Raw genomic sequence first — 22,355 nt, 5'->3', positions numbered from 1 at the left:
GCTGTTAACTACATGAATAGGCCAGCACAAAATAATAGATTTTATGGAAAGAGACCATCAGAACATTCTGACCAATTTAGGAGACCTGATAAGGCACAAAGAAATTTTCATGTAGACACAGATGAATTAGGTCCCACCGCTGAAGAATACGAAACAATGTTAGAGCAGTATGAAAATCAAGAACAATTATCTGATCTCAATGATTACATAAAAAATCAATATGATGTTCTTGACAACGATGACAAAGAAGATACACAAGAATTCGTAGATATTCATTTTTTAGATTAACGAATTCGTCCTTACCTTATTTTGAATGTAGGACGAATTCAGGGCAAATTCTTAAAATCTTGATTGATACGGGTTCAAATAAAAACTATATCCAACCTGGACTTATAAAAAATCCTTTAGAAAATAAAACCCCGTTTTTTGCAAACTCAGTAGGAGGAAAAACAGCAATAACACAACACACTTTTATTAATCTTTTTGACAAAAATTGTTGCCCTCTACAATTCTTCCTTTTACCAACCCTTAAATCTTTTGACGGAATTTTAGGAAACGATAGCTTAAAAAAATTATCTGCTGTCATTTATACGTCAAAAGACTACATGCTTATAGACAATAGAATAAAAGTGAAAATAAAGCAGAAATTATCTAGATCTGTGAACACTATCGACCTTAGGACAGACCATTTAACCCCACAAGAGAAACAAAAATTAGATCTAGTGATCCAAAGGCATAAATCACTCTTTGGGGAACCAAATCAAAAACTTACTTACACTACGACAGTAGTCGCCGATATTCAGACTACCAATGTCGAACCAGTTTATTCAAAATTTTATCCCTACCCTATGCATTTGAAAGGAGAAGTAGAAAAACAAATAAAGGAACTCCTCGATCAAGGTATAATTAGACCTTCACGGTCACCATATAATTCACCCATCTGGATCGTGCCAAAAAAATCGGATGCATCAGGCAAAGTGAAATACAGAATGGTGATAGACTATAGAAAATTAAATAAGGAGACAATTCGAGATAGATATCCCATCCCAGAAATAAATGAAATCCTACCACAAATAGGAAAAAATAAACTGTTTAGTGTATTAGATTTAAAAAGTGGATTTCACCAAATATTACTTAGGGAAAGTGATAGAGAAAAAACTGCCTTTTCTATTAATAATGCAAAATACGAATTCACTCGACTTCCATTTGGTTTGAAAAATGCTCCGTCCATATTCCAACGAGCCTTGGACGACATTCTTAGGGAGCACATTGGCATTGTTTCATCTATATGGATGATATAATAATATTCGCAGAGGATGAAGATTCACATCTCAAGAATATTTCAACCATATTCGAGACATTAGAGAAAGCCAATATAAAGGTACAACTCGACAAATGTGAATTTTTGAAAAAAGAAGTTGAATTCCTAGGTTTCATAATATCCGATTCCGGTATAAAAACAAACCCAAAAAGGGTTGAAGCAATAGAAAAATTTCCACTTCCGTTAACACTAAAAGACTTAAGATCATTTTTAGGACTTTGTAATTTCTACAGACGCTTTATTAGAGATTATGCCAAAATTTCTAAACCTCTGACAATATATTTAAGGGGGGAGGCAGGACGTGCGTCCAAATACGTTTCCAATAAAATGGCCATAGATCTCGATCAAGAAGCAGTAGAAGCTTTTAATAAATTAAAGAGAATATTGTCATCGGAAGACGTAATATTGGCATATCCCGATTTTAATAAAGAATTTGAACTTACTACTGACGCTTCGCACTATGCAATGGGCGCAGTGCTTTCACAAGATAATAAACCAATTGTATTTTTGTCTAAAACTTTCAAAAAGGAAGAGGAACATTATGCAACAAACGAAAAGGAGATGCTTGCAATTACTTGGGCTCTCAAATCCCTCAGAAACTACCTTTACGGTTCTGCCAAACTTAAAATTTATACCGATCACCTTCCACTGACATACGCATTGAATAATAAAACAGCTAATTTCAAGCTAAGAAGATGGAAAGCCTTCCTTGAGGAATTCAATTACGAATTACTATACAAACCCGGTAGTACAAATGTAGTTGCCGATACACTATCAAGACCTCCTAAAGAACCAGAAGAGATAAATGCTCTGACTTCGACCCAACACAGTCATGAAAGCTCATCTCATAATTTAATACAATACACTGACGCTCCGATAAACGCATTTAAGAATCAAATTCTCATCTCTTCAGAAGATGATGAACCATCTTATAAATTTGAAATTGTCTTTCCAACTTATCACAGACATACTATAAATGAACGAAATATTACACCAGAATTTCTCAGAGACATTTTGAAGAAATATTTAAACCCATCGGTAACAAACTGCTTAAAGACTAATGACGAAATCTTGGGAGTATTGCAAGAAGTGTTCCGTGATAATTTCACACAATACAAAGTCAAATATTCAAGACAAATGGTAACCGACTTGAAAAATGATGAAGACCAAGAAAACAAGATTATTGCTGAACATAATAGAGCACACCGAAATAGCGTAGAAAATAAAGCACAGTTATTGACAAAGTACTACTTTCCCAGAATGCAAGCTAAAATTAAGAAAATAGTCGATCAATGTAAAGTTTGCAAAGAAAACAAATACGATAGACATCCTAATAAGATAGGCCTACAGGAAACACCTATCCCACAAAATCCTGGACAGATTGTTCACATAGACATTTACATAACCGAAAAGACATCCGTATTGACGGCCATAGACAAGTTTTCTAAATACGCTCAAGCAAAAATTCTGAAATCAAGATCAGCAGAAGACATTAAAGAACCACTTAGGGAATTAGTCATATCCTTTGGAATTCCTGAAATAATAGTTATCGACAACGAAAGATCTTTTAATTCCAAAGCAATAGTTTTCATGTTAGAAAATCAGTACAACATCAAATTGTTCAAAATCCCGCCGTACAGTAGTACTGTAAATGGGCAAATTGAGCGGTTCCACTCTACACTGTCAGAGATAATGCGATGTCTAAAAGCACAGAACTTACACAAATCCTTCTCAGAGCTTTTACATAGATCCATTTACGAATATAATAACACAATACACTCAAGCATTCAAAAGAAACCAGTTGAAGCATTTCTTGGAAAAAGGGCAAACATGAGTCAGGATGATATAGAGAAAGAAAGATCCGAAATTGCCCAAAGGCTTAAAGAAAAACAAGCAGAAGATATTAACTACCACAATAAGAAAAGGACTCAACCAAAAACCTATACGCCAGGAGAAATCATATTCGTAAAAGAGAATAGGAGACTTGGGACAAAGTTAAGTAAGGCATACAGACAAGAAATAGTAAAAGAAAACCAAAATACAACTGTTATTACAGAATCAGGAAAAACCGTACACAAAAACAATATCAGAAATTAAGAAATCAAATATTTTCAGATTTTTATTCGCCACGGCGACCGCCTATGTCAAGATTTTGGACTATACAAACTCTCAAATTGTTGCGTTTGATTCCGGTTTGGCAAAAATTCAAGATGGTAACTTCAGGATAATTCATATCATTGACATCGACAAATATCAAGAAACAATAAATTCCCTACAAAACATCCTTTCCCAGAACATAACCAAACACCATTTCCTTCATCCCTTCCTAACCCATGAGCTGACAGAGATTCAAGGATACTTGGACCGTTTGAAGCCAAACGTGAAAAATAAACGATCATTGAATTTTATAGGTTCAGCGTGGAAATGGATTGCTGGAAATCCAGACCACGATGATTTTGAAATAATAACTCAGAAAACTAATGAAGTTCTAGAAAACAATAATAAACAAGTTGTAATTAACAAATTGTCATTGAGAAAAATTAATGAGTTAACACAAATAACTAATGAAATAATAAAAAGTATAAATTACAGTGATGTAAACAGAGATAGATTAAGTTCAAAATTAAAATTTAAAATAGAAATATTAAAACAAGAAATTGTAAATATTCAATACGCTATCCATTGGGCAAAAATAGGAATTGTAAACTCATTCATACTTTCATCTGACGAGATAAATATTATTAAAAATATAATTGAAAAAGATTCAATACCGTTTGTTAATGTAGAAGAAATCTTTGAATTTGCTCAAATAAAAATCGCAACTAATAATCAATCTATCATTTATATTATTAGAATACCAATGACAGACAACAAAGTTTGTAATAGATTATTACTGAAACCTATAAAATTTGAGAAGTTCGTCAATAAATTAAAATTCGAAAATGTAATAATGTGCAAACAAGATTTAAAATTATACGGAATCAAGAGTGAATGCATGAAATACAATAATATAAGTATCTGTAATAGCATAAACTTAGAAGCTATAGAGAATAACACCTGTATTTCTAATTTGTTAAATAGCAAGACATCGAATTGCACGGTAACTGATAACAAAACAGTACCAACAGTTGAAGAAGTTTCTCCAGGGGTAATCCTGTTAAATAATTTCAATGAAACAATCCTAATAAATAATGTTGCACAAAGACTTATTGGATCGTATGTCATCCAATATAGCAACACTACACTAAGTATTTCCGACAAATCATATTCCTTTTTTGAAATAAGCCATATTCAACCATTACCGGCGATTCTGCAACCTAGGGAGTCTGTTCTCAGTATAGAAGAGACGCTCTCTTTAGAGTCAATTAAAGAAATTCAAATTAGTAACACAAAAGCCATAAATTTATTGGGAGGCAAATACGAGTGGGGTCAAACCACAAATTTTGGACTTACCTCCTTCGCGATAATATTGATAATCGTTTTCATTATAAGGTCCAAGATCTGCAAAAGGGGAAAAGAAATTATACTCACCCCGTCTATAGCAGATTCATGTCCGTATGACGCACGTAATCGTGTTCCTATGCCGGAAGTAGTGGAATTGCCGGGAATACGAAGAATTTTTCATATTCCCTATTTTTGACCGATCGAGGACGCTCGGTTTAAAGAGGGGAGGAGTTAACGTTAACTTCTTTATTTCTGTTTCTGTTCCGCGTGCAAGTTCGATGGCACTTAAATATGCTTGCAAAATGCTTACAATGCATTCATGTCATTCATTCGTATAAACAACAGATAAATGCTTACATTTTAAGAAACCTAACTCTAAGAAATAATAAAATCAAAAGTGCTAACGTTGCACTAAATACATTGTCCAACAAAACTTAATTTTAAGAATAAAGGAAAAATAAAGTCAGTCCCATTTTGTCACTCGAAAAAGAACGTTATGTTTAATTTATATATTATATTAACTTTGTCATTCCGTTTGTAACTCCTCGAAATACTCATGTCAGACCCAACAAAGTAGATTTATTCTTGATCAGCGTAAAATTCTAAGTCGATTTAGCGATGTCCGTCTGTCTATTGTAATCACGCTATCTTTCGAACGAATTGAGAGAGAAGGCTAAAATTTTGTACACGTTATCATATAGCCCCCATATAACGGTACCTCCCGGTATTCGGCATTTTGATTATTTTAGCGACATTATTCACCGGAATTGTTTCAAATTTGATATTTGAAGTTCGAAATGGATACTTCAGCCTTGGAAAGAAACTTCAGCCTTCAGTCCACGTCTTCTTCAGTCCACGTCTTCGTATAGCCCCCATATAAAGGTACCTTCCGATATTCGGTATTTTGATGATTTAAGCGACATTATTTAACGGAATTGTTTCAAATGAGGTATTTGAAATTCGCAATAGATACTACAGCCTAAGACAAAAAATTGTCTGTGCAGGTCCAGGTCTTCGTATAGCCCTCATATAACGGCACCTCCCGATATTCGGTATTTTGATGATTTTAGCGACATTATTAACTGGAATTGTTTAAAATTTGGTATTTGAAAATCGCAATAGATACTACAGCCTAAGACAAAAAGTTGTCTGTGAAGGTCCACGTCTTCGTATAGCCCTCAAATAACGGTACCTCTTTATGTTCGTTATTTTGGTGATTTTAGCGTCATTATTCACCGGAATCGTTTCAAATTACGCAACAATACCTATGTAGGTCCACGTATTTTTAAAATTTTAACAGAATTTTTTAAGGATTTTATTTTCAAATTCGTTCCAAATTGTGGAGGGTATTCAATATATATATTAATGTTATATGTTAATGCATTCGACAACAATGATATATGGTACCAGATGTATAGGGCTCGAAATACCTCTGTCAAATTTTATCAAGATCTGTTCAGATTTGGATATAGCTCCTATATATCTTTAACCGTTTTCAGGTTAATTGGGCTCCAAATTGCCAATATCTGTCAAATAGTCCGAAATTTTCACAAGTCCGGCCGAATTCAGTCTAGAAGCAAGTACATTAAATTTGGAGAAAATCGGTTCAGATATAGCTATATCTAAAACAACAATGATGTTTGGTACGAGATATGTTATAGAGCTCGGAAATACCTCTGCCAAATTTTGTCAAGATCGGCAAAGATTTCGATATAGCTCTCATATATATCCTTAATCAGATTTCAGGTTAATTGTGCAAATTATGGCTAATATCAGCCCAAATGGAGTGAATTTTGGACATACGTTTCCGTTTAGTGGAACACGGCTCCGATATATAATTTTTAATATAATCCTTTTTGAAGTGTTATCATGCACTCTATAGCAATGTTATTTGGTATAAAAAATTAAAATGTCTCGTTCAATTTTGTGAAAATTGATTCAGAATTGGATATGCCTCCCATATATTAGTTCCCTCTGAAACCCAATTATAGCTGCTTTAAAGCCAAATGTTGATAGGTGATATGGTCTACTTCAAATAAATTCTTTTGTTACTGCAACTCTACTAAATGAGCATAGTGGCTTAGGGTATCACATAGTCGTCCCCGCCCAACTTTTGACTTTTCCTTACTGTTTATACCCTACAACACTATGTGTTGGGGGTATTATAAGTTTGATTGGGCCAGAATTTATGTAACACCTCGAAATATTGGTTTCCCATATAGGAAAGTATATATGGATCTTCCTAGCTCGCCGAGCTGAGTCGATCTAGCTATGTATGTCCGTCCGTCCGTCTGTCCGTCTGTCCGTCTGTCCGTCTGTCCATGTTAATTTGTAATCACTCTACAAGTCGCAATTATGGTCCGATCTTCACGAAATTTAAAATGGAGGTGGGGCTAGGGTCAGAATAGAACCCTATTTCTTTTGGAGATGATCGCATAATATTTAGGGGTTGAAATGGACCAAATACTGAAAAAATATCGGATTTTGCAGTAGCTATACAGGTCGCAATTATAGACCAATCGACGGAATTTCGTATGTGGCTAGAGTTTAGGGCGGGGAAGAAGCCTACCAATTTGGGTGGTCATCGGATAATATTTATCGGGTAAAATAGACCATATCTTTTGTGTTGAAAAAATTCAAAATTTTTCATTAAATCGCGAATATTTTAAATCCCGGCGAAATCACAAAGACATGACAAGGTCACTTCTGATCTTTACATTGATGTTAACATCCAACAAATCGGATAAATAGCAAAATATGTGCGATATATATGTCTATCAAATAATATATGCTTGAAAGATCTCTTATATGTCGAGAACGGCTGAACTGATTTCAACAGTTCTCATTAATTCAGAATGGCCTCTTGGCAGGAAAGAAAAAACGTCTAAAAAAATCGCATAAAAATATCTCTCTAAAGCTGAAAATATTGATTTTGTAACATTTTCTCATATTTTTTTCAATTTTTGTCATATTTTTGGCATATTTTCATTTTGAATTAAACATTTGGTAATATTTTTACAGCTAACAAAACTAAGTAGTTAGGATATCAGGATATCATATACAGATCTCATTTATGGCCCGATCCTTACGAAATTTCGCATGGGGATAAGATGAGGGTCAGAATAGAAGCCTACTCTTTTTGGAGATGATCGCCATATATTTAGGGGTTGAAATGGACCAAAAAAACTGCAAAATTGTCAGCAGGTCGTAATTATCGCCCGATCCACACGCACATTTGAATGGGGGTTACCGGACATTGCAAAAGCCAAACAGTTTTGGATGGCCATCCAAAAATATTCAATGTGTGAAATAGTTTGCCAACTTTTGTAGACAAAATACGAAAATGCCCATTGCAGTGACTTTTTGGAGAATTCACAAATACAGGAAAGACGCACTTCTGACTATTTCGTTGAAGAACATATTCAAATGTCTGTATCTCATATAGATGCGTTTCAGTCAAAAACCAATAATAAATGTTAATATTTCGCCACTTCTGAGAGATTATAGGTCTTTGGGAAATATTGGTTCCAGATCTAGGAAGACCATTTACGGCATCTACCAATAAATTGGAAATAAGCAAATTCGTTTAAGTTGCTATTATTCGAAAATTAGAGAACGAAACCTGATGGTTTTCTTTAATTATTTGTCACAATATCTTGTGGAATTCTGTCGAGTATCTCGCCTATATAAACTGTATCGTTTATAATAGTGTTGTAGGGTATTCAACGGTCGGCCCCGCTCGACTGTAGCCTTTGCTTACTTGTTTTTTGGTAACATTGAGGCAAATATTTTCTTGATATATAATGGAAATTGAAATTTCGTTTCTTTGGTGGCTTATAGTAAAATTTGATGAAGAATATTTTTGTCTCAAAAGTCGTCTTTCTAAAATGATGTTTCGTGGGAGAATTTTGCATATATTAACATGAAGTACGAATTTAACCCTAACTTTGGTTTTAAATATTTATGAACGTTTACATAAGATTTAGATTCTTGGGGTCTTCTTGGACCTATAGTAGAACACAGTAATTTTGAAAAATATTTAGACTTGGAATGAGGCCGTCTAAAGAGCTAAAACTCCCTTTAGACGGCATTGTACCAAGACAGAATATTTTACTAAATTACTGTATTCTACTATGGGTCCAAGAAGAACCCAAAAATTTAAATCTTACGTAAACACCCGCAGTTCATAAATATTTAAAAGGGTTTTGAAAAAAGGACTAAAAATTTCATTCCTGTGATTTGCTTGAGGAATAAAATGTGCATCCATATTATTATATATTATATACTGCCAAAAACACTTGATACCCAAATTTGAGGGATTCTAAGAAATCTTAATCCGAAAATTTCAAAAACCAATTTGGAGGAGGTAACTTGCTCTCCTATTAAGGTACTTTGAAAGTTATCTTTCAAAACTCCAATACAGGTATCTTTTCTTTTTTGCTCTACTACCATTATCTACTGGGTTTCTTCTGCAACTATTGAGAAAGGTTAACTTTTGTTGTACCGTGTAATTATAGTAATAATAATAAAATTATTCGCATGAGGGTGACATTGAAATAGATTTTTAACTTACACAATATGGACAGGTGTGATTCAAGTTCGATTTATCAAGAAAAACATCGAATATAACTTTCAAGACCGGATAACGTCGTCGATTGGCAAGAAAGGCACAAGCATCCGCAGTGATATTGTAAAGAAATGGACGATAGCCACTGGCCTTTTTATAAAACGCTAGGTTTAGCTAAAAAATAAGAAAAATATGTAAAACATAATAGAAATTGTAATAATAATAATAATAATAATAATAATAATAATAATAATAATAATAATAATAATAATAATAATAATAATAATAATAATAATAATAATAATAATAATAATAATAATAATAATAATAATAATAATAATAATAATAATAATAATAATAATAATAATAATAATAATAATAATAATAATAATAATAATAATAATAATAATAATAATAATAATAATAATAATAATAATAATAATAATAATAATAATAATAATAATAATAATAATAATAATAATAATAATAATAATAATAATAATAATAATAATAATAATAATAATAATAATAATAATAATAATAATAATAATAATAATAATAATAATAATAATAATAATAATAATAATAATAATAATAATAATAATAATAATAATAATAATAATAATAATATAATAATAATAATAATAATAATAATAATAATAATAATAATAATAATAATAATAATAATAATAATAATAATAATAATAATAATAATAATAATAATAATAATAATAATAATAATAATAATAATGAGCCGTCACACGTCGTGGTATGTCGGGCTTGATCTTGGTACCGAATAAAACGCCCACCTGCCGATCTCTGGGAGTAACTACCACCTCGGCACATCTTTCGTATTACTTCGAGGTGACTTCCGGGCTTCTAAGACCTTTTTCGTTTAGCTTGCGTCCAAGCTCCGCTTTTCGTTTCGAGGTCTTAGACAGTTATATAAGTCCCTCTTTATATTTAATGAATTCTTGCAGAATTTGGAATCGCAATCCAGGTTTCTTCCGCTTCTATCATTTCCGCAATCATGTTCGGCATTGTGATTGTGCATGTTGGCAGTTCTACTTTTGAGCGTAAGTTCATCCACCCACTGCATGAGAAGAATGTATGTTCGGCGTCGTCTATCATGCCTACTTTTTCACACAAACAAAAAGGGGAATCACTCTTTCCGTGCTTAAATAGATATTTACGGAAATATCCTAGACCGGAAAGAATCTGTGAGACTTCATGATGGCAACGCTTTGCCTCAAATATTTTCCGCCTCTCTTCTACTACCAAATCGATAGGTACAATACCCGCCATAACTAGTATCGCCAGTCCTGAGACTGTGCGGTATGCAGATGCCACACTCCGTGCCTTTGTTGTCTGTACTTTCAGCAGTTTCTGTGCCCTCTGCTTCTTGAACATGCTCCGGCCCAGATTTCGCATCCGTACAGTATTTGAGAAAATTCTGAGACTTCATGATGGTAACGCTTTACCTCAAATATATTCCGCATCTCTTCTGCCACCAAATCGATAGGTACCATATCCGCTATAACTTGTATCGGTAGTGCTGATGCCACACTCCGTGCCTTTGTTCCGTACTTTCAGCAGTTTTCGTGGCCTCTGCTCCCGTGCGGGGGGGCATGGTCCAGATTTCGCATCTGTACAGTACAATGCTGTTACATGACTCCATTAGTAACCTCCTCTAAAAGGATGGGGGACCTCCGACGTTTGTCATCAATCATCAAATAAGAATGATAATAATATATACAATAATAATACATACAAATTATTACAACAATAATAAAAAATCCACTTCTTCTCCACAATCTTCCCCCTTAGACCTGTAGAAGTTCACCTGTTGCTCTGTTACATATTCGTACCGTTGTATTTGTTACCGGCGATTGATATAATCCAACGCGAATATTCAATGCCACCACTCCCCGCTGTACAACTTTCAAATTACATATTTCAAAACGTGAAAATGGCAAATCATGATCGTAACATTTGAGGTTGGTAAATTTGAATACGGATTTCGAATCACCACAGCGCAAGAAAACGCTCCACATTATAAAAATATGAAAAATATTCGAACCAATGAAGTACCCCGAACGATGAGCTCCATTTAAATGAAGTTGTTTGAAAAGTGAAAGAAGTAAATAAATGTAAATTTGGAAAAATCATTTTCGATTAGCAATACAATTAATGCTATTAATATACTAGCGGAAATATATTGATAAGCATGATTTGAAAAAAAAAAACACACACAAAAATTAAAACATTAAAAAACCAACATTAAGTTGGCCAGACGGAAAGTGGTATAACCTCCACCATGAAGAAAGCTTAAAGCTTTAACCTGGTTTAACATGCCGCGCACAGTGATTCAGAACCGTGCCACTTTCTGTGATACGAATATCGGTAGGCTGCGTTTTTTGTCCATTCGAATTTTAAGTGTACTAAAATGTACCAAAAATTAAATTTTTTGTATTGGTCAAAGCGGATAGAGGTAGAATTCTGAAACTTGGAATGAGGGTGGCTGATGGATTTTAGGATCGATGTAGTAGTTTATGGGGAATTCGAAATATAAGAAAGTACTAAAAGGCACTATAATTGGTACCAGGGTAACGCATGTATTACTTACAATGATGGCAGTTTGACACAGTATTGATCTGACGATTGGCGATTACATGTAGCTGGCGGTGATGGCAATAGCTGGGTTTGGATGAGGACAGATCGATGGCAGTGGCATTACCAGCTACACAGAGACGCCGCCAAAATACACCCGAACACGTTATAGTGGAGGGAACCTTAGAAACCCCACTCCACTTCAACACTGTTACACAATACTCAATCTATAGTAACGGGAACGATGGATATCACACATAACTTACAAGAGAACCAACTCCACAAATTTAAGAACCGAGTGAACGTTAAAAAACCTTCTTAAGTCTAACGACGTAAAACAATACACTTAGAAGTAAAGGGAACGTTATAAGCCCCACTCAATTGTAACGATGTAAAACAATACTCTTAGGGGCAAGGGAACGTTAGAAACTCTACTCAACTCTACACGCAAAAAAATATAAGCCTCTCTAACATATGTCCCAAACATATTTTGCAGCAAACAAATATATGTTTGCAAACATTCCCAAACATAACATATGTTTGGGTGCTGCAAACAAATTATGTTTGGGTCCAAACATAATTAATGTTTGGGTCCAAACATAATCAATGTTTGGGTCCAAACATAATTAATGTTTGGGTCCAAACATATTTTTTGTTCGGGTGCAAACATAATTTATGTTTGGGTGCAAACATAATTTATGTTTAGATCCAAACATAATGTATGTTTGGCTGGAAACAAACTTATGTTTCGGTCCAAACATAAGTTGTGTTTGGACCTAAATATAATTTATGTTTGGGTCCAAACATAATATATATTGGGGTGCAAACATAAATTTATGATTGGGTCCATTTGTATACTTACTGCAGATATAATTCAACCATAATGCAAACTAGTTTTAAAATCAATTTTTGATATTCACATTTTATTTAACATAAAAGAAATTCATACATATTATAATATATAATATAAAATTAAAAAACATATACATATTATAAGCATATGTTTTAAAGGCAATTTATAAATAAATTATTTTCAAAATTTGAACATATATAAAATGTGTCATTTGTTAAAAATAATAATATTAAAATAAAAATTCTAATTATAAAAATATTAAAGAAAATAAATAATTTATAATGAAACATAGTTTTTTATTTTCTTTAATATTTTTATAATTAGAATTTTTATTTTAATATTATTATTTTTAACAATTTTTTATTACTGATATTAATATTATATTAATTATTACAATTTTTATTATGCTTAAAATTATTCTTATGTTTCTAATATTAATTTATTATGTTTTAATTTTTATAAATAATATATTGTTGTTATTGATAAAATAAAATAAACATTTGTTAATAAGTTTATAATTTATATCGTGCCAGTTTTCATAAAATGTTTAATTTTATATTAATTTTTTAATTTATTATTATTAATATTATTCTTAATATTTGTTATTATTTTTATTTATTAATTTATTATTTTTCCTTTTATTACAATCACTATTTTTTCAATAAAGTAAAATACTTACAATCTGTTAGGGTCTTCTTTTAGACATTCGTCAATAAGGGCCTTCGAAATATTCACCCTATCTTTATTTTGCAGGCGTTTTTCGGCAATAAAAATTCTCCATATTTTGTTGACAGCCGGAATTGACTTGATGGACTCTATGTCAGTCTTTAAAGTTGAAATAACATTTGTTTTTGGGGTAAGATCCCCAAAACCACCTACGGATTCACACTCCGATAGAGTGCCACTAACTGTCGATGCTGATGCCACTGATCGAACGGAGTCTAAATGAAAATTAAATATATTATTTAAAAAAAGAAATATATTATTTAAAAAAAGAAAAAAATATTAACAGCCTGTTTCTTTATTTTGAAACGAAATTTTTTTTTGTTCCGACATAAAGAAACAGTCTGTAAATCCAGTGTACTTACCTCCAAATTGCAACTCAATATGAAAAGTAGGTGTTGACATATATTGATGAATTACTTTTTCAAACTGGTCTTCTTTAATGGTTGCACCAAACACTAAGGCTGTTATTTTTCTTGAGGCATCAATTTTTAACTCTAATTTGGCTGCTTTTATAAAGCTTTGTAGATTTAAAGGCTCCGGCGCTTCGACAAATAATTTGTCTTCCCCCAAAACAGTTGGTATCAACATTTATTACAACACTTGTGACACGACGCGAAGGCACAAAACAAATAAAAAGAATAAAAAAAGAACACAACCAGAATGCCAACATGAGACACGCGCAAATGTTACGCTCTTTTGTTCTCATCAAGCAAATCGGTGTGTATGCGAAAAACGCATGTATGTATGTATGCATGAACATTAGTAAGAAGCAACGTCTCAGCAACAAAAAAACATCCAAACAGCTCTTTGTGTGTTGTTGTTGGCATTTTTTGGTGCATGGACAATAGAAAAGAAATAAACGTCTCAGCAACAGTTTCCATCCCTCTTGCCGCGCACACACCACACATAGTTACAGCAGCGATCGGCAGTGTTTGCTTGGTGAGAGCAAAAGAGCGTAACATTGGTGCGTGTCTTAAGTTGAGACACTCAAGTTGAGACACGCGCCAATGTTACGCTCTTTTGTTCTCACCAAGCAAACACTGCCGATTGCTGATGGAACTATGTGTGGTGTGTGCGCGGCAAGAGGGATGGAAACTGTTGCTGAGACGTTTATTTCTTTTCTATTGTCCATGCACCAAAAAATGCCTACTTGAGAAAGAAAACGTTACAACAACAACACACAAAAAAATTGACTCCTCTGTATATATGTCGGTGTTAATGCGAAAAACGCATGTATGTATGTATGCATGAACATTAGTAAGAAGTATCGTCTCAGCAACAACTAGAAAATTCACACCGCACAACAGCAACGAAAAAACATGCAAAAAGTTTTTTCGTTGTTGTTGTTGTGCGGTGTGTATTTTCTAGTTGTTGCTGAGACGTTACTTCTTACTAATGTTCATGCATACATACAACTTCTATTTACAGTTATATTTGGAAGAGAGCAAAAAATGTTTCGGTTCTGCTTTGTTGTGCGGCCAACCAAGCCAACACATCATTAACGCAAAAACAGACTTCTCACCCTCCTGTCTTCTTTTAAGTCACCTATAACACCAATTCAAAAGTAATCGAGAGCTCTGTTGTTTAGCTCTTTGAAAAAAATCCTCTCCGCACCCATAAAAAAATATGTTCTAACATATAAAATATGTTGGTACCCAACAAATAAAATTGAGTTATGTTACAAAATGTTGCAAACAAATATTTGTTTGCACCGAAACAAATTATGTTTGCATCCAAAAATATATTTGTTTGCAACCAGTCCCAAACAAATATATGTTTGGATCCAAACATATTTCTAACATATATTTTTCTGCGTGTAGAGACGTCATACAATTATTGCAGTTTAGGCAAGGTTGTAAACACCTCTTAACTTTAACGAAAGAATTATCAAATGCTACAATTGCCAAGGGAACGTTACAAACCTCTCTTGACCCATCAGGCAACCGTTCAGTTTCAGTTTTAGCCTGTGGCCCATTTATTAATTCAAGACTCATTAATATCATAGATTAAATGACTTAAAACTAATTATTCTATAACTAATCATGTATTTATACAACGCAACTTTACATCAACAACAAGTACAAAAGCTGAAAGTTCGACCGGGCCGAACTTTTAAACCCTCCACCTTTTGGTAAAAATTTGGCAATTTCCAAAAAAATAAAAATAATAAAATCCGTTAAAATTCTGTTAAAATCTTAAAAATACCGAATGCCTACTAGACGACGTGGACCTGCATGGGCAACTTTTGTCATAAGATATTACAATATTTAAATGCGAAACTTGAAGAAAAATCTGTTAATAATGTAGGTAGGTGTAGGTAATAATGGAGGTACCGTTATATGGGGGCTATATGATAACTTGGACCTACATGGCCCATTTACGAACCTAACCTGCCTACTGGCAAAATATACATGTGTGCAAAATTTTAGCCTTCTATCTCAATTTGTTCGAAAGATAGGGTGATTACAACAGACAGACAGACACGGCTAAATCGTCTTAGAATTTTACACTGATCAAGAATATATATACTTTGTTGGGTCTGACATGAGTATTTCGAGGAGTTACAAACGGAATGACAAAATTAATATACCCTCCATAGTATTGTGGAGGGTATAAAAAGGGCCACAACATGTTTGTGGACACAACTGGCTGTATTATGCCTTAAGGCTACAACTTAAATTATGCCCGAAACAGAGAAAAATTAAAACAAGTAACAAGTAGAAAAAGCTGTAATTTCGGACGGGCCGAACTTTAAATACCCTCTACCATTTGGGACGAATTTGGCAATTCTCAAAAACAATAAAATCCGTTAAAAATTCTGTTATAATCTTAGAAATACCGAATGTAGCTGTTATAATAGAGTCTATACGACGACGAATATAGGGGGTTCCGTTATAAGGGGGCTATACGAAGACGTGGACCTGCACAGACTATTTTTTTTTTTTTTTTTTTTTTTGTCTTAGGCTGTAGTATCCATTACGAACTTCAAATACTAAATTTGAAACAATTCCGGTAAATAATGTCGCTAAAATCATCAAAATAACGAATATCGGAGGGTACCGTTATATGGGGGCTATACGAAGACGTGGACCGGCATACCAAAATTTTTGCCATAGGCTGTAGTACACATTACGAACTTTAAATATGGAATTTGGAATAATTCCGGTGAATAATGTCGCTAAAATCATCAAAATACCGAATATCGGGAATTACCGTTATATACGAAAACGTGGACCGACATGGACCGAATTTTCAATACCAAAAGTCCTGCTGACATAATAAACATTCGTGTAAATTTTTATCAACTTACTTCATTTCGTTCGGAAGCTAGAGTGATTTCCACAGACGGACAGAGGGATAGACGGGCAGACGGCGGTCATTTCTAAGTCGACATATGTAGAATTTTATGCTAATCAAGAATATATATATTTTGTGGGGTGTAAAACGTGTATTTTGAGGTGTTACAAACGGAATGACAAACTCAATATACCCTCCATACTATGGTGGAGGGTATAAAAAATAATAATAATAATTGCCACTGTCATTATAGCAAATACCAGACATATTTTGGGAATATGATATTCCAGATTCCAAATTCTTACATTGGAAACTAACATTGAGGTATATATCTGTGAGATATTGGCCGAAATGTTGGAAAGGGTATGCCAAAATTGGAATACACGGATGGGCCGTACTATCAATTCAAATAAACATTTCATGAAAATTTCTTTATTATTAATATTTTTAATAACTTTTCTATAGCCTTCTTCATGAGTACCCAAAATGCAAAATTGCTTTAGGGCTAAAATTAGTGCAATATAATTTTTGTACAAAAGGTTTTCGATCCTGTAAGATCCATTTAGAACATTCGAAATACCTTAAATTGGCAGGTGTCCTTATGTGGGGTCTACACCTAAACGGGGCTCGATATATAGCATTTTTAATAAGCATGTATGGTATGAAATCAGTTACACAGTGCTGATCATCAGAAACAGATTTAGAAAAAAATAATTGATTTATTTTTCTAATTCGAATAAAAATAAATTTCAGGACAGCTTTAATCTTTTCGGTAAAAGAATGCCTCTACCGTTGCTTTCAAGTCGTTGTTGGCCGACACTGTTATTTTGAAAAGATATTCACCCTCGGGTATGGGGAAAAAGTGAAAGAGGTCCTCTTCCAATATCAAATCCTTAACAATAATTGCATCCTGAAATGATAAAAATGTCGAATTGATACCACACAAATAACATTTCCGCTTACATTATAGGGACAAGTATGATTCAAATTGGACTGCTTCAAGAAAACATCAAATATGACTTTTACGATCGGGTAACGTTTTCGATTGGCAAAAAAGGCACATATATCCTGGGTTATGTTGTATAGAAAGGGGCGATAGCCTGAGGCACGTTTGTACATTGCCAAGTTCACCTGTCGGAAGTTAGGAATAAATTAATGAAATAAATGCTTACAACTATTAATGAGACTCTCATACACTTGAATTTGTCACGGGTGTTTTATACAATCCAACACGAATATTTAGAGTTACCACACCACGACGCACCACTTTCAATTTACACATCTCAAAATGGGAAAATGACAAATCATGATCGTAACATTTGATGTTGGTAAATTTGAAAGAGGATTTGCCACTGCAGTATCGAAGAAAGTTGCAGCACACAAATAAAAGGCATAAACTTTGAATTTTATAAAACATATTTTGCGACGAAACAGATTTTAGTGGACACAACGTCAATGGGGGAAATGAAAATAAAAAATAATACATTTTTACCACCTGATGGAAAATTTTTTCAAATGCATCCATGAAAAATAATAAACTTTAAATATTAAAACAATTAATTCGGCATTAAATGTATCGATTTCGATTTAATTGTCAGAAAAATGAAAACGTGATTTATGTTCGGCCAAGCTGAACCTTTTAAGATTCAATAATAACAATGAATCAGCATGATGCTCTGAAATTATTTTTTTAAACAAAAACCAGTAAAGAAATTCCTAAAGTCGGGCGGGGCCGACTATATGATACCCTACACCACTTTGCTAATTTAGTTGAGCTCCACATAGCCATTAAAAGATTTTATGGGAGAAATTAATCATACACGCTATGATTATAATTATAATTTAAAGTTCAAAGTACTAAATATGCCGAAGCATTTGTATCTTTTAAATTCGGACTTGAATTGCCCATTTGGTGCAAAATTAATTTGAATTCAGATAAAGATATACATGGGAGCTATATGCAAATCTGAACCGATCTCGATAAAATTTGGCAAAGATATTTCTGAGCTGTATTTGATATATTTCCCTGAATATCGTTGTTACGGAGAACGTGATTTACGTCCAGCCAAGCTGGACCTTTTAAAATTTTATATTCACTATGACTCAGCATGATGATCTGAATTAAATATGATGATCTTTTATTAAATGTTATTATCTGCGAATTGTTTTTTTAGTCCTCAAAAAACCAAAAAAAAAAAAAAAAAAAAAAAACTATTAACATCAACAAACTTTTCGAAATGTCAACTTCACTTGCAAAGGGTGATTTTTCGAGAGCTATTGGATATATAAAAAACCAGAAAAAAAAGTCTTAAAGTTGGGCGGGGCCGACTTTATGATACCCTACACCACTTTGCTAATTTAGTAGAGCTCCACATAACAATAAAAGTTTTTATGGGAGAGTTCAGTCATACACCCTATGATTATAATTATAATTTTAAGTTCAAAGGACTAAATATGCCGAAGCATCTTTTAAATTCGGAATTGTATTGCCCATTTGCTGCACAATTAATTTGAAATCGGATAAAAATATATATGGGAGATATATCCAAATCGGAACCGATCTCGATAAAATTTGGCAAAGATATTTCTGAGCTGTATTTGATATATTTTCCTGAATATCGTTGTTACAGAGTGCATATTACGGCTGTGGGTAACAAATATGACAAATCGGATGAACAGTATATACAGCTATAACCATATCTGAACCGATCTTCACCAAATTTAACATACTAGCTTCTAGATTCAATTCAGTCGTAAGTGCCAATTTGGGCAAATATTAGACATTTGGTGCACAATCAAAGGTAAATCGGACGAAGTTATATATGGGAGCTATATCCAAATCTGAACCGATCTCGATAAAATTTAGCAAATGTATTTCTGAGCTGTATTTGATATATTTCCCCAAATATTGTTGTTACAGAGTGCATATTACGGCTGCGGAGGACAAAAATAACAAATCGGATGAACAATATATATGGGAGCTACAGCTATACCTGAACCGATTTCGATATTTATTTTCAGGTCCAATCTGATTGTACGTGCAAAATTCCATACTATTCGGACTGATATTATACGTTTGATGCACAATAAAAGGCTAATCGGACGAAGATATATATGGGAGCAATATCTAAATTTTGACCGATTATCTCCAATTTCAATAGGGTTCGTCCTTGGGCCAAATGATTTGTGCAAAATTTCATCTGGATAGGGCAATAAATGCGAACTGTACTTTGTTTACAAAAATACATGGACAGGCGGACGGACAGACAGACGGACGGACGGACAGACGGACATGCACAAATAGACTCAGAATGTGATTCTATGCAGATCATCAAAAGGAACTATGGGTCTATCCCGTTTCCTTTTGCCTGTTACAAACAAATGCACAAAGACATAATCCCCTGACCACCTTGTGGTGTAGGGTATAAAAATGAGAACGTGATTTACGTCCAGCCTTTTAAGATTTTATATTCACAATGACTCAGCATGATGATCTGAATTAAATATGAAGATCTTTTATTAAATGTTATTATCTGCGAATTGTTTTTTTAGTCCTCAAAAAACAAAAAAAAAACTATTAACATCAACAAGCTTTACGAAATGTCAACTTTACTTGTAAAGGGTGATTTTTCGAGAGCTATTGGACAGATATAAAAAGAAATAAAATTCAGAAAAAATTAAGGAAATCTTTATTAGAATTGATAGGTCGATATAATTAGATGGTCCATACAATTTACTGCTTGACGATTATTTCATGCAAATGTTGGATGCGACTGCGCCTCAAATGGTCCTTTCGCTTATTCCAATTTTGGCATATTTTTTCTACATTTCGGCAGGTATCTCACGAATAAATTCTTCAATGTTGTATTCCAATGTGTCAATTGTAGTGAGCTCATCTGCGTAGACATAAGCTTAAACACAGCCCCATAAAAGTATAAAGGTGTTATCGCCCGATTTTGATTAGTTCCGAACGTGAAATAAATTTTCATAGTTCTCGTGTAATGATCAAAAGTCGTGGAACTTGTTTTTGAATTCACGATATTTAGCTAACTTCCTCGAAAGAAGCCAAAAAATATGGAAGATAAAATAGTAGATTAATTTCTGGAAAACAAAAGGAAATCGCCGATTTACCAATCGCCATTACACCTATACTAAAATTACGCTACGAAGGTGTGCTATACAATGAACAAACGAGGAACCTCATTTTGTAACCATTCTTGGGTGGTGCGTGCTAAGTGCGATGGTGGTGAGTCCAAGGTCTGCGGCCAAAATGTTTGCGTGCCCAAGGCTTTAATACACCCTCCAGAATATTTTCGCAATAATATTCTGATGCCACGGTCGATTAATACGAGCGGAGAGCGACCATCGGCTGTATATAAATAGGTGAAATCAGCAGGTACTTTTATATGAGCATTACTCCGAAATATTGACATTGAAAAATTTCCGCGAAGAGGTCTTCTATCAGAAGCTAGATGCCAAATAAGGGCAAAATCAATTGAAAAGTGTGACCAAGACCCTGGTAATAACATCACCGGATACCTTCACTAAAGAGTCATAATGAAGCATGGTTCTATACTTATAATTATTTGAAAGAATTTTTATACCCTACACCACATAGTGGTAAGGGTATTATATCGTTGTGCATTTGTTTGTAACATGGAGAAGGAAGCGAGATAGACCCATAGTTACTTTTGAGAATCTCCATAGAATCACTTTCTGAGTTGATTTATGCATGTCACTCCATCTGTCCGTCCGTCCGTCTGTCCATGTATTCTTGTGAACAAAATGCAGGTCGCATTTATTATCTGATTGAGATGAAATTTTCCAAATAACATTTGTTTGGCCCAAGGACGAACCCTATTGAAATTGGAGATAATCGGTGAAACATTAGATATAGCTTCCATACATATCTTCGTCCGATTTGCTTTTTTATTGTGCACCAAACGTGTAATACCAGCCCGAAAAGTATTGAATTTTACACATACAACCAAATTAGGCCTGAAAATAAGTATACCAAATTTGATCGAAATCGGTTCAGATATAGCTATAGCTCCCATATATATTGTTCATCCGATTTGTTATTTTTATCCTCCGCAGCCGTAATATGCACTCGGTAACAATAATATTTAGGAAAATATATAAAATGCAGCTCAGGAATATCTTTGTTAAATTTTATCGAGATCAGTTCAGATATAGCTATAGCTCCCATATATAACTTCGTCCAATTTACTTTTTTTTGTACACCAAACGTCTAATATTTGGATGAATTTTGGCACATGCGATCGAATTGAGTCTAGAATCTAGTATGCCAAATTTGGTAAAGATCGGTTCAGATATGTCTATAGCTCCCATATATATTGTTCGTCCGATTTGTTGTATTTGTTACCCACAACCGTAAAATGCACTCTGTAACAACAATATTTAGGAAAATATATAAAATGCAGCTCAGAAATACCTTTGTTAAATTTATCGAGATCGGTTCAGATTTGTATATAGCTCCCATATATATCTTTATCTGATTTCAAATTAATTTTGCA

The 22,355-nt window shown here is 33.4% G+C and overlaps 2 protein-coding genes across 2 annotated transcripts; both read right to left on the bottom strand.

Annotated features, from left to right (window-relative positions):
• Nucleotides 1-13,442: 13,442 nt before the first annotated feature.
• LOC131805750 (uncharacterized) lies at nt 13,443-14,348 on the bottom strand. The gene is made up of 2 exons (XM_059129320.1): nt 13,884-14,348; nt 13,443-13,736 (listed from the first exon to the last, which is right to left on the bottom strand). The coding sequence occupies exons 1-2, from the start codon at nt 14,107-14,109 to the stop codon at nt 13,471-13,473; spliced, it is 492 nt and encodes a 163-aa protein (XP_058985303.1). The 5' UTR covers nt 14,110-14,348; the 3' UTR covers nt 13,443-13,470.
• Nucleotides 14,349-17,578: 3,230 nt separating this feature from the next.
• LOC105262238 (uncharacterized) lies at nt 17,579-18,062 on the bottom strand. Its single transcript, XM_059129284.1, has 2 exons — nt 17,782-18,062; nt 17,579-17,728 (listed from the first exon to the last, which is right to left on the bottom strand). Exons 1-2 carry the CDS (start codon nt 17,935-17,937, stop codon nt 17,579-17,581), a joined length of 306 nt encoding a protein of 101 aa, XP_058985267.1. The 5' UTR covers nt 17,938-18,062.
• Nucleotides 18,063-22,355: the final 4,293 nt, after the last annotated feature.

Source organism: Musca domestica, unplaced genomic scaffold, assembly GCF_030504385.1.
Source record: "Musca domestica strain aabys unplaced genomic scaffold, Musca_domestica.polishedcontigs.V.1.1 6, whole genome shotgun sequence".
Classification (NCBI taxonomy): Eukaryota; Metazoa; Arthropoda; class Insecta; order Diptera; family Muscidae; genus Musca; species Musca domestica.
This window is presented reverse-complemented; position numbering and strand designations above follow the sequence as displayed.

Coding starts and splice junctions, on each gene's coding strand:
- LOC131805750 (XM_059129320.1), bottom strand. CDS start 14,109: ATGTTGATACCAACTGTTTTGGGGGAAGACAAATTATTTGTCGAAGCG. Junction 13,737..13,883: donor TATTGAGTTGCAATTTGGAG/GTAAGTACACTG, acceptor ATTTTCATTTAG/ACTCCGTTCGATCAGTGGCA.
- LOC105262238 (XM_059129284.1), bottom strand. CDS start 17,937: ATGTACAAACGTGCCTCAGGCTATCGCCCCTTTCTATACAACATAACC. Junction 17,729..17,781: donor ATCATACTTGTCCCTATAAT/GTAAGCGGAAAT, acceptor TTATCATTTCAG/GATGCAATTATTGTTAAGGA.